At 32.9% G+C, this 12306-nt stretch overlaps 3 protein-coding genes across 3 annotated transcripts; 2 read left to right on the top strand and 1 right to left on the bottom strand.

Annotated features, from left to right (window-relative positions):
* Positions 1-18: 18 nt before the first annotated feature.
* Positions 19-8162, top strand: LOC131842903 (argininosuccinate synthase). The gene is made up of 10 exons (XM_059191474.1): positions 19-123; positions 207-312; positions 606-766; positions 851-935; positions 1557-1702; positions 5471-5592; positions 6165-6316; positions 7001-7092; positions 7183-7331; positions 7838-8162. The coding sequence occupies exons 1-10, from the start codon at positions 59-61 to the stop codon at positions 8002-8004; spliced, it is 1245 nt and encodes a 414-aa protein (XP_059047457.1). The 5' UTR covers positions 19-58; the 3' UTR covers positions 8005-8162.
* A 1233-nt stretch (positions 8163-9395) lies between these two features.
* LOC131842917 (mediator of RNA polymerase II transcription subunit 22) lies at positions 9396-10895 on the top strand. Its single transcript, XM_059191491.1, has 3 exons — positions 9396-9839; positions 10282-10392; positions 10461-10895. The coding sequence occupies exons 1-3, from the start codon at positions 9743-9745 to the stop codon at positions 10676-10678; spliced, it is 426 nt and encodes a 141-aa protein (XP_059047474.1). The 5' UTR covers positions 9396-9742; the 3' UTR covers positions 10679-10895.
* A 105-nt stretch (positions 10896-11000) lies between these two features.
* LOC131842916 (NADH dehydrogenase [ubiquinone] 1 beta subcomplex subunit 8, mitochondrial) lies at positions 11001-12178 on the bottom strand. The gene is made up of 3 exons (XM_059191490.1): positions 12034-12178; positions 11739-11956; positions 11001-11291 (listed from the first exon to the last, which is right to left on the bottom strand). Exons 1-3 carry the CDS (start codon positions 12119-12121, stop codon positions 11079-11081), a joined length of 519 nt encoding a protein of 172 aa, XP_059047473.1. The 5' UTR covers positions 12122-12178; the 3' UTR covers positions 11001-11078.
* Positions 12179-12306: the final 128 nt, after the last annotated feature.

Consider the following 12306-nt stretch of genomic DNA (forward strand, 5'->3'; position numbering starts at 1 on the left):
AATTTGTATTATTGCATTTACTAATTGTCAGTGAGTCGTTTCATTGACACTGAAAGAGATGGCCAAAGACCTTGTAATACTTGCTTATTCTGGAGGCTTAGACACTAGCTGCATATTAAAATGGTAATTCCTTGACTATATTTTGTTTAAAATTTATATAAATAATACAGTAATTTAATATTATTTTCAATAATAATGTCTAATAGGTTGATTCAAAAGAACTACGACGTCATTTGTTACATGGCAGATGTGGGACAATATGAAGATTTTGAGAAAGCTAAACAAAAAGCTTCAACGATCGGAGCCAAAGATGTAAGTATACGAGGTATCATAGTCACAACATACAAAACACATTAACAAATTGCTAAATAAAACAAAAGTAACAAAATAGAACGGCAATTCTCGACTAAAGGAATGCTAATCTTATTTATATATAGCAACTGGTTCTTTTTTGTTTCATTGTATAAAATTTCATGTCCACTAAAAGCAATGATCCTGATGCAGGTAAAGGAAATATAACAAAATATTAGGGATCCTCGCTATATAAGTCCGATTCGCTTTGCCTGTTTCTTTATATAAATAAACTTACAACAAATTCTTCATAGGTAATTGTAGAAGATCTACGTGAAGAATTTATAACTAACTACATGTTACCAGCTATTCAAATGGGTTTAATTTACGAAGGTCGTTACTATCTGGGAACTTCTCTGGCTCGGCCCTGCATATCGGTCGGATTAGTGAACGCTGCTAAAAAACTAGGAGCAAAGTAAGTTTTAAGCACGGTTTAAATGTAACGTATTTAATCAAATGACATCAATACTAAGAAATATAACATACCTACTAATTCCAGGTATATTTCCCATGGTGCTACAGGGAAAGGAAACGACCAAGTGCGATTTGAGCTTAGCGTGTATTCGTTGTGGCCTGAGGGCAAGGTAATATGTTTTTTATACAAAATGTCAAAGAAGCTAACACGCAGTAAATACTAGATACAGTACAGACTACAATTATAATTTACGTGGCAGGGATTTTTTAAATATCAATTACTTAATTACATACATAACATGGGTATTATAGAATAGGTATAATTTTTTTATAATATTTTTTAAATCACCTGTATTTATCTATTTATTAGAGCTTTGCATTCCATAATTTTACACTAGATGGATAGATAGCTATATTTCAAAGTAGGTTAATTATGGACCCTGTTGGGCACAGCAAGCGGAAGAAAACCGTACCCTACTTATTTTATATTTATTTACTAGCTACTCGCCCCGGCTTCGCACGTGTGTACATGTATTATATATATATAAATCTTCCTATTGAATCACTCTATCTATTAAAGAAAACCGCTTCAAAATCCGTTGCGTAGTTTTAAAGATTTAAGCGTACATACAGACTTTATTTTATACTATGTAATGATTTAAGAACTTATGTTCACAATAGTGAGCTTGTTAGCTCCATCTTGGCTTTTTAATTAATCACACATTTACGTAGTAGTACCATCTGCACGTCGGCACCTAAGACCAGATAGGTCAAAATTTATGTTGAAATAGATCATAGCACCGTGGCGCCTTCCAGAATTTTTTGAAAGATTTCAAGGACGAAGTGACCTCATTGAATTTGCGAAGAAAGAGAACATCCCTGTAACAGCAACACCTAAAGAACCGTGGTCGACAGATGAAAATATTATGCACGTAAGGTAAATTCCCGTTTTAACCATCCAATCGAATGCTGCAATAGTATGATTTTACGGATGGGCTTTGTATTGAGTTGTGTAACCCCTTAGTGTTCATATCACCTTTTTTATGAACATTTTTATCAAAAATATGTGTATGTTATGGATTTTCATCGTAATAAACATTCAATAAATTATAATAATCGTTCACCTCCCAACTTCAAATCTTATGCTATCTTTTACGACATATCAGCAATTTATCTGTTCTGATTTATATAAGTTAAACATAATATATGTAGGTTTATCTATATATAATATAGTTGCATTTCAAGAAGTGAAATAAATGTTTGAAACTTTGAATAGTCCAGTATGGGACACAGTCACCTAGATACATAAAATAATAATTGCATTTAATAATGTCTAGTAAGACAAATTCAATATTGTCTACTAGGCACTGCTGTATCTAAACTGTGTCACCCCACCTTACATTTTCCTATTTTTATTTAGTATATAAGATCATTATTTCTATGTACATATTGTCAGTTTATTATCATCTGTAATATACATCGTCTCGACCAGCAACATCGTATCATTACCCGCAACAGTGGTGACCCCGATCACATCTTTCAAACATCACATCATAACAAAAGGATTTCCCGTATGCGCTCGAGCTCGTCCTCTTCCTCCAGATAAATATAAGGCTGCCAAAAAGGAATTTCAGGACATGATAGAAATTGGCATATGCAGACCATCAAGCAGTCCATGGGCTAGTCCACTGCACATGGTAAAAAAGAAAAATGGTGAATGGAGACCATGCGGTGATTACCGCGCATTGAATAATATTACCGTACCGGACCGATATCCACTTCCAAGGTTATTGGATTTCTCGTATATTGCTAGTGGAAAATCCATCTTCAGCAAAATCGACGTCCGGAAGGCTTATCATTCCATTCCCACTGCAGAGCCAGAGAAAACCGCTATTATAACTCCGTTTGGACTTTTCGAATTTACAAGAATGCCATTCGGTTTAAGAAACGCGGGTCAGACGTTCCAAAGATTTATGGATTCGCTATTCAGAGACTTAGACTTTATTTTTATATTTGTCAATGACATTCTGATAGCCAGCGAGAGCGAGAAGGATCATTACGAACATTTAGAAATTATTTTTACTCGTTTAAATGAATATGGAATTACAATAAATATGAGCAAATGCGAGTTTTTCAAAAATGAGTTAGATTTTCTTGGTTATCATATAACGAGCCAAGGGATGAAACCGACACAAGAGAAACTAAAAGCAATCGACGATTACCCTAAACCCACGACAGTCAAAGATTTACGTCGTTATTTGGGTATGGTGAATTTTTATAGGCACCTAATTCCACACGCTGCCAAGCATCAAGCTCCGCTCAATGTATTTTTAAGAAATAGCAAGAAAAACGATAAAACAATTATCGTATGGAATACGGAAGCAGAACAAGCATTCCTACAATGTAAACAAGACATGCGTGACGTCACAACTATGACGTTTCCAGAGTCGAACGCAACGATCGCATTGATGACTGACGCTAGCTTAAAATGTGTTGGCGCAGTTCTTCACCAAAAAATTAAAAACGAATGGAAGCCAATTTCATTTTTCTCCAAATCGTTAACAGAAGCTCAAACGAGATACTCCACCTACGATAGGGAGTTATTGGGAATATATATGGCAATAAAACACTTCAGACGATTAATTGAAGGTCGTGTTTTCACAATATACACCGACCATAAACCACTAACTCATGCTTTTGCGAAGAAACCTTCGGTGGACGAGTCACCTAGGAGGATCAGATACTTGGATTTCATATCACAATTCAGTACAGATATACAGCATGTAAGCGGACACGATAACACGGTTGCCGATGCATTATCACGAGTCATCGAAACAATATCACTTCCAACCGTTATCGACTTATCCGACTTAGAAAAAAGTCAACAGAATGACATTGAGTTACAACAACTCAAAAAGAATAAATCATTACGTATGTCATTAATTCAAGTACCAAATACAAATAAAAAAATATATTGTGACATTTCCACTGAAATAGTACGTCCTTACTTGCCGCCAGATTTCAGAAAAACTATTTTCGAAAGTTACCACAATCTTAGTCATCCTGGTAAAAAAACTACAAGAAAATTAATTGGCAATAATTATATATGGACAAACATGAATACAGATATAAATAAATGGTGTGAATCATGTTTACAATGTCAGAAATCGAAAGTGCATAGACATACAAATTCACCGCTTGGTAAATATTTGCCTGCTACGCATTTTTCACATGTAAACATTGACATCGTAGGACCATTACCTACTTCGCAAAATAAACGATATATTATCACTATAATCGACAGATGCACTTCATGGCCTGAAGCTTTTCCAGTTGCAGATATAACTGCAGAAACTGTTGCAAGAGTTGTCTACGAGGGATGGATTTGCCGCTTTGGATGTCCAGACTACATCACCTCTGACCAAGGACGACAATTCGAGTCCGACGTTTTCAGAGGACTCGCCAAGTTGATGGGAATTGAGAAAATCCGTACTACACCGTACCATCCACAATCTAATGCAAAAGTGGAAAGATTACACAGAACAATGAAAACAGCATTAGTAGCCAGAGCCAACACAATAAATTGGACAAAAGAATTGCCATCAGTTCTATTCGGACTACGCTCAATTTATCGACAAGATACTGGTTGCTGCGCCGTCGAACTGGTATATGGCACTACTATCAAGTTACCGGCAAATTATTTCTATGATGAGCCGAAAATCACGTATGCTGACTTCATAAAAGATATTAAAAATAATATTAGCCGAGTTGCAGCCATCCCACAGAGAGAGAGTACAAATAAAAACATTTTTGTACATCCTCGTTTAATGGATTGCTCACACGTCTTCCTGAGATGTGACAGATTACGTCCAACGTTGACACCACCATACGAAGGACCATTTTTGGTTGTCAAACGCAAAGGAAAAGTATTCACAATCAAGCGTGACGAAAAAGAAACAAATGTGTCAATAGATAGACTCAAGCCAGCATTCATAATAAACAACGAAGCAATTGCTGGCGAGGCAGAAACAGGACACCGCTCGTCAACAGCTGACAGCCGACCTTTGAAAGTGACACGTTATGGACGCACATCTTATCCTACAGTGAGATTTAATTTGTAAAAAAAAAAAAAAAAAATTTTATTAATTTATATTGTTCATAATTAACTTTTATAATTTTTTTGTGTGTAATATATATATATATTTTCTCTCAAGGGAGGAATATCTATGGGACACAGTCACCTAGATACATAAAATAATAATTGCATTTAATAATGTCTAGTAAGACAAATTCAATATTGTCTACTAGGCACTGCTGTATCTAAACTGTGTCACCCCACCTTACATTTTCCTATTTTTATTTAGTATATAAGATCATTATTTCTATGTACATATTGTCAGTTTATTATCATCTGTAATATACATCGTCTCGACCAGCAACATCGTATCATTACCCGCAACATCCAGTAAATCCAATATTATACGTTTACGTTATTTTATACACACACAAGATGTATGGATCACTGACAAGATTTTTAAAATATATATTTATTTGACATAAATATATTTTCTTCCTTTCATTTTTTTCTAAATGATGGTAACATAATACTGAGACCAAAATGTGTGCTGATGCCATTTGTAAACAAATGTATAGGGTAACTATTATGTATAAAAACAGACATTAATGTAACTGGGATAATTTACAGTTACGAATCAGGAGTGTTGGAAGATCCCTCCGTTATTCCTCCAAAAGGAATTTATAAAATGAGCCGCGACCTCCAACAAACTGAAGATTACCCGTCAACAATAGACATAAATTTCGAAAAAGGTTTGTTAATAATAATTATGTGCAAATATATTATCGTATTGACATTCACTTTTAGCTTGGCTGCACTGCTACTATATACTTGATTCGTAATATTTCTTTGCAAATTCTTAGAAATTGGAATATTATCGTACTTCATTTTTCATATTACAGTAATTACCAATCACACACGTCCGCATTAAGGATCCTAATGAATATACATATATCCATCCGAAATATAAGCCACGTTTCTTTAGTCATGGTTTTTGTTACTCAGGTGGCAGATTTTTATTTCGAGTTTTTTTTCTCTTGCTGATGTGCCTATTTATGTTCTGTTTCTTGCCGCTTATGTAAACAAATGTCGTCTAAGGTATTATATTTTTACTCCTCCAATACGGATTGAATAATAACGTCCTTTAATACAAACACGTGTGTTCTATAATACAAAAAATATTTTCAAAGAAAACGGGTTTAAACATCAAACAGGCAGGTAATGTACAAAAGAAGAATATATGCTGAAGGAAAATAATAAAAAGTGTTATTAAAATCATCTAACAAGTATAAATAGATTGGTAAAGAAAAACCTGTTAATTTAGGTCTTCCTGTATCAGTACGAATCCCTAGTGGACACGAAAACTCACTCCTCGTCACCAACTTCGTACCTCTAGTGCAGACCTTGAATAAATTAGGAGGGCAACACGGTGTCGGTCGTATTGACATCGTAGAAAACCGCTTTCTTGGACTAAAGGTAATACAAAGAATTATTACTATCGTATCTAAAGGGAACAGATATTTTACGTAATTAATTTTCTAAACCTTCTGACCTACCTGAAGTATAGACACGGCTAGTCCTATATAGACGAAATCAAGCCGAAACTAAATTAAATTATTCATGAAACTGATTAAATGTAAACAAGAAGTAATGTGGAAAATTAAAATACGTATTGTTTTTAAATATTTTAACCCTTTAGTATAAACTGTGCGGTCAGGTGATTAATTTAGTATGAAAATTAGAACATATGAATTCAGAGTTCTTCCACATTCTCTCGCAGTGAAAGTAGTTCAGTTTTATGTGTATAATTCGTAACTCTTGGCTTGGTATATTAGATTATTAATAGATTATCCCTATAGAGAGCAACCTGTATAAAAAATACTTTGTAGTGTGTTAGTAGAGCTTCATTACGTAATTTTTAACATACATTGTACTTACTGTATTTTTTAATTATTATAGATGAAGTTATAAAAAATTACAAACCGAGTTGTTTTAACCCAGTTACCCAGATCAGTTTTCCACATATCATATTATCACTTGTTACTTTTATGATTAATTTTTATACCAGTGATATTAATAGGCATCATCATTTGGTAGTTCTTTTTTCTTGAGGACAGCCCACCAAGTAAAACATCTAATCTTGTATATTTTCTTTTCTAGTCAAGAGGACTCTATGAAACACCTGCTGGTACAATATTACATATAGCGCACGTTGATCTTGAGGCATACTCTCTTGATCGAGAAGTTCTAAGGTATGAATTCATAAACAAAATGAAAGAATAAATCCTTAGTAGGTATGTATTATAGAATGTGTGATAAATATATAATGTTTTTATTAACAGAATAAAAAAATACCTTCAAGATAAAATGGCCGATTTTGTATATAACGGATTTTGGTTTTCACCTGAAGCTAACTATACAAAAACATGCTTAGAATTATCGCAAGAGTCGGTTACTGGGACAGTTACTGTTCAAATTTTCAAAGGAACTGGTATGTACATGTTAATATCAAAACTGTATATATACATATATTATTATATAAAATACAAATTATAAATTATAAAAAAGTAAAAATTCTCAAAATTGCAAACCTATGGCCTTAGTTTACGAAGCTAAAATTCGGCTGAATGGATCCTTATTCTTATATATATAGTGTATTCTTATATATACACTGCCTGCTAAATACAAATTTAACTGAATGACGATATCCGGAAACGGCTTTCCGATAGAAACTCAAAAGTTGCTGGCAATAGTTAACTCCCTATTAAATATTGTATAACTGCTACAAGCATTCTCAAAATAATGTCCATGAACGCCTATTACTTTTGACTGACATTTTGCGGCCGACTTCGGCTATTACGTATCCATAATTTAATTTATATAGGTATATTCTCATATACCTATATAATATTATTTAGGACACTGTGTTACCGATGCCTACCGTTGTAGGTAACTCCTTGAATTATATAAATTTAAAATATGATTTTGCTATTACAGTAACCGTTTTAGCACGAAAGAGTCCTACAGCCAGTCTCTACAACAAGGAGTTGGTGTCCATGGACGTGGCTGGTGGCTTCTCACCAGAAGACAGCACTGGATTTATAAATATAAATGCATTGCGTCTTAAAGAATACTCCAGATTTACAAAACATACAAGATTTTGATTATAATATTTACAGCTGGTTTTCCTATAGTTTCTAATACTTATTTTTTTTTTATAAATATTTATACATTATACTACAATAATATACATAGTTGTACTTTAGTCTAAGTATGGATTAATATCTATAGCACAGATAATATAATATTACATATCTATACTATACTTTGGTATATACGATGAGATATATATGAAGATCATAAAGGTATCCTTCGTACAATTTGCAAGAATCTACCTACATATATAAACAAGAATTGATAGAAAGATGTGGATAAATTATTATAAAGTATAGTTTTTATACAACAAATTCCATTTGTTTTATTTGTTGATTATTAAATCTTAATGTTATCTAAATCTTTAGTCCTTTTGTCGCAGCTAAAATAAATCAATCGGTTGGTAGTTACAGTACTCTGATATTGAAACATTGATTTCTTCTTTCTTCACTTTAATTTACTGGTATCTACATTGTTTATTTTGGTACAGACTTGGGATAATAGATATAATGAGTACTAATGAGATAAAATATTTAGTGTTACTGAAGAATAAAACATAATATATATATATTTCCTGCTACAACTCTACTCTTGTAGAGGCACGTACGGAGCGGGCAAGTATGTGGCAGTCTCAAGGGTTCAAGTCTGCCGTCCACACAATAGAAGGTCGAAATGGGGGGCGTATCCCTTCTTCTGGTGCGTCTTCCCCACGGTGTGCGGAGGCGGAGAAAGAGTTTGACCTCAACGTGACCACCCTCACGTTGGGGTCTGCTTAGCTGCTCATTCCCGTACCCCGGCAATATGGCGGCGAGAAGGAATATCGTGGTTTTTCATGAGTAGTAGTCTCACAGTACTCGTCCGTCCAACCCCACATTCACATTCCCCACGTAAAAAAAAGACTAATAGTCTGCTATTTTAAATTATTTTTGATTATAACTAGAAATCTGAAACTATTAATACAAGTCAGGTTTGAGCAATTATTCGCAAAGAATAAAAGTGGTTTTCCTAGTATATTTGTAATACTATTCATAGATATCTGATTAAATATCTATGATAATAACATTGTAATTCAAAATATCCATAATTCGATTACTTAATATCGATAATTATTAGCACTCATAGTGTGCATGCCTAGTAATTAGTCTTGTGCCTATTGGTTTGCGACTGGGATCGTTCTGTTTAGTTCGCAGCTGTCTTGTAAATTAATTCGTTCCCTAGCGACTCGAGTCAGATAAAGACAGTAAGCTGATCAACATTTTAAAACGTGTAATTCTTTCCACATATACGTTTTTAAATTATTTTTTTAAGAGTAAGTTTTATGTACTTTGTTATAATATGTTATCCGTGGTTTTACTAACCGAACTAAAGATCTACGAACTAGTTACAGGGAGCGTTTCCGAACTAACTCTTGCCGAACTACTCAAGCTGATTTATAACCTATTTTGAAAAATTTTGTTTATTTATTTAAGTGTTTACTGTTTAGTTTACGCAGCGATTATTCCAGTTTTTAAATTATAAATGCTTATTATTCATTTTAATTCTTTGTAGGCTTTTTGTATATCTAACATTGAAATTGTTTATTATTGATTTGATCCGTGATAATCATTACAGTGTACTGGACATATACAATAATCAATTCTGTAATTAATGGTTTATAAAATAGTATCCTGTTGACTTGTCCTGGAAAAGCGTGATTTAATATTTTTATTAGGGTATTTAAGATTTTGTATTTTTAGTTTAGATATCACTATGCATAGAAATTTACCACAAAATAAAGAAGCTTTACTTAAATCTTACACAACGAGGCTCAAAGAAGACGTTAAAAGTATGCTTGAAAACTTTGAAGGTAATTCTTTTAACAGGAACATGTCTAATTTTTAGACGTTTCCTAGTATATATATATTATTCATACTTATTTAGCACCTATAATTCTAGTTTTCTTTCTTATTTTGGAACAAAATTGCGCTATTTGATGCCTGCTGGTCATTATGTACATAGCTGTCGGCTCACCCCGGCTCAGCATGGGCATATATTACAAGTTCTAGTTAGTAAAGAAAATGCATTAGGAACTAATTTTTTTTTTTACTTGCAAACAAGTTATGGATACTTTCAAATATAATTTAATATCAAAGATATCTCTAAATCCTTAATTCACTGATAAAATTAATCAAAACAAAGTTCCATTTACTAAATATGCCTCCTATGAATGAATAGGATATTGATAGTAATATGTATGTACTTTCAAAAGAGAGTTATTTATATTTTCTGAGTTGTAATATTTTTTTTAGAAATAATAAGACTTGCCAAAGGGGAAAGAGGAGAGAATGAATCCCAATTGAATAGAATGACTCAAATAGAACAGGACACTTTAGAAATGCAAGTCAGAGCTGCTAACATTGGTAAACACTTATATCACTTGTTTTTTATTGCCTCTTAAGTTCAAATGATAATCTCTTTTTTTTTTCAGTGAGAGCAGGAGAGTCACTTATGAAACTGGTATCAGACATCAAACAATATTTGATATTAAACGATTTTCCTTCAGTTAATGAAGCTATCACACAGAACTCAAAGTTGTTTCGTACAAAACAACAGGAATGTGATCAGAAACTCATGTCCCTTCGGGATGATATTGCAGCAGACCTTTATGATTTAGAAGATGAATACTTTACTAGTATATATAAGTAGAATCTTTTTAAGAGAGTCTGTAAAGTAAATAAATTGTACTTGTAAGTTCTTAACTCCTTTTTTAAACCAAGACATTCCAATTGAGCCAAATGAATTGTTAATTACTGTACTCATTCAGCAATAGTTTATAATTTATATCTCATATGGTTGGCCTACAATATGTGCTGACAAAAGAAATACACAATGAATTTGTATATTGAACCCTATTATACTACCAATATATTCCTTAATCCCTCATAACATATTTTAAAATAATTGCATTAGAAAACAATAATATGGTATATTTCACTAAGTGCTTTTGGACAAAAAACTACATGATTACAATAATTACAACAATGACTTTATTAATAGTCAGAATTGGCTAGGTAAGATATTTAATAGGTATTTTAAATCGAGAAATCTACTTTGATGAAAATAGGTAATGAGGTCCATCAGTAGGATACTGCTTTGCAGTCACAGGTCTTCCTATTTTATAGTCTTCCAAATAGATGTACAATGCAAAAGCTCCAGCAAGAGTTCCAAGAAACCATGTCCATTGATGTGCCAATGAGAAACGTGGTCTCATACTTATATCATAGCGATCTTCCCCAAAAATCTCAGCGCTTGAATGTATCTAAAAAATAGTAATTGAGAGATCAATGAAATGCAATTTGTTCATGAGCCATGAGTACAGCAGTAGCCCACGATTATAATAAAATCATTCCTACTTAGACATGATTAATACGATTACATTATTTCTTTGTAAATTTCATTTTACAGAGTATACATGTATACACTTCTACCATAATTTCATCCATAAAATATCACAGCTGAAATGGCTAATTTAATCATAGTAAATAATAAACTTTTCCTAAGACTGAAAGCTGCAGTGAACTTCACAACCCCACACCTCAAAGCATATTTTGTGGTCTCCAGGGAAATTCTTCTAATAAAGGTTGCAAACTACATTTCCTATCAAAGTTTCACAGGACTATTAAGTTTTCAAGAAAGGCTGTCTTAAACCCATTAGTCATTGAGTCTCATAAATACAAATATATTCAATTTTGTAATGTAAACTCACAGGCTCATTGAAATTTCTTTTCAACTCTGGTTGATCGTAAGGGTAGTGTGGATCTTTAGAATCTGCACCAATGTCAGGTAATTTAGGATAGTCACCATAACCCATATGTTCGGGATGTGGTTGATACTCCTCAATTGACATTCCATATTTCTTTGCAGCTGCAGCTCGCTCTTCTGGGGTTTTAGGATAGGGACCCGGTTTATATTCATAATTCCAATCTGAAAAGTGACGTAACTATATAGTTGGTTCCTATAGCTCTAATTAAAGAAATATTCATGGCTTATATTGATCTTACGGTTCCTCACAGCATTGAAAATTAACCCAGTATTTTTAGAAAGTACATGTCGTTTAGACAATATTACTGATTTAAACAAATTATTCATTTTATGAAACAACAAGTATTATTGAAACATGCACTAATATTTAGAATACTAGAGATGCCAAATACGTATCGACTATCGATGTTGTTTTGATTGATATTTGACACTTTAAATCTGATTTATAGTAGTGATCGTTTTCCTATTCTCAATTTATTGTTTTACACTGTGTCTTGACACTGCATCGCAGA

This window comes from Achroia grisella, unplaced genomic scaffold (assembly GCF_030625045.1).
Source record: "Achroia grisella isolate CSIRO2021 unplaced genomic scaffold, CSIRO_AGI_Agris_v1 utg2671, whole genome shotgun sequence".
NCBI lineage: Eukaryota > Metazoa > Arthropoda > Insecta > Lepidoptera > Pyralidae > Achroia > Achroia grisella.

Coding starts and splice junctions, on each gene's coding strand:
- LOC131842916 (XM_059191490.1), bottom strand. CDS start 12,121: ATGAATAATTTGTTTAAATCAGTAATATTGTCTAAACGACATGTACTT. Junction 11,957..12,033: donor TTTCAATGCTGTGAGGAACC/GTAAGATCAATA, acceptor GTCACTTTTCAG/ATTGGAATTATGAATATAAA. Junction 11,292..11,738: donor AAAGAAATTTCAATGAGCCT/GTGAGTTTACAT, acceptor ACTATTTTTTAG/ATACATTCAAGCGCTGAGAT.
- LOC131842917 (XM_059191491.1), top strand. CDS start 9,743: ATGCATAGAAATTTACCACAAAATAAAGAAGCTTTACTTAAATCTTAC. Junction 9,840..10,281: donor TATGCTTGAAAACTTTGAAG/GTAATTCTTTTA, acceptor TATTTTTTTTAG/AAATAATAAGACTTGCCAAA. Junction 10,393..10,460: donor AGTCAGAGCTGCTAACATTG/GTAAACACTTAT, acceptor TTTTTTTTTCAG/TGAGAGCAGGAGAGTCACTT.
- LOC131842903 (XM_059191474.1), top strand. CDS start 59: ATGGCCAAAGACCTTGTAATACTTGCTTATTCTGGAGGCTTAGACACT. Junction 5,593..6,164: donor AGACATAAATTTCGAAAAAG/GTTTGTTAATAA, acceptor CTGTTAATTTAG/GTCTTCCTGTATCAGTACGA. Junction 7,332..7,837: donor TCAAATTTTCAAAGGAACTG/GTATGTACATGT, acceptor TTGCTATTACAG/TAACCGTTTTAGCACGAAAG.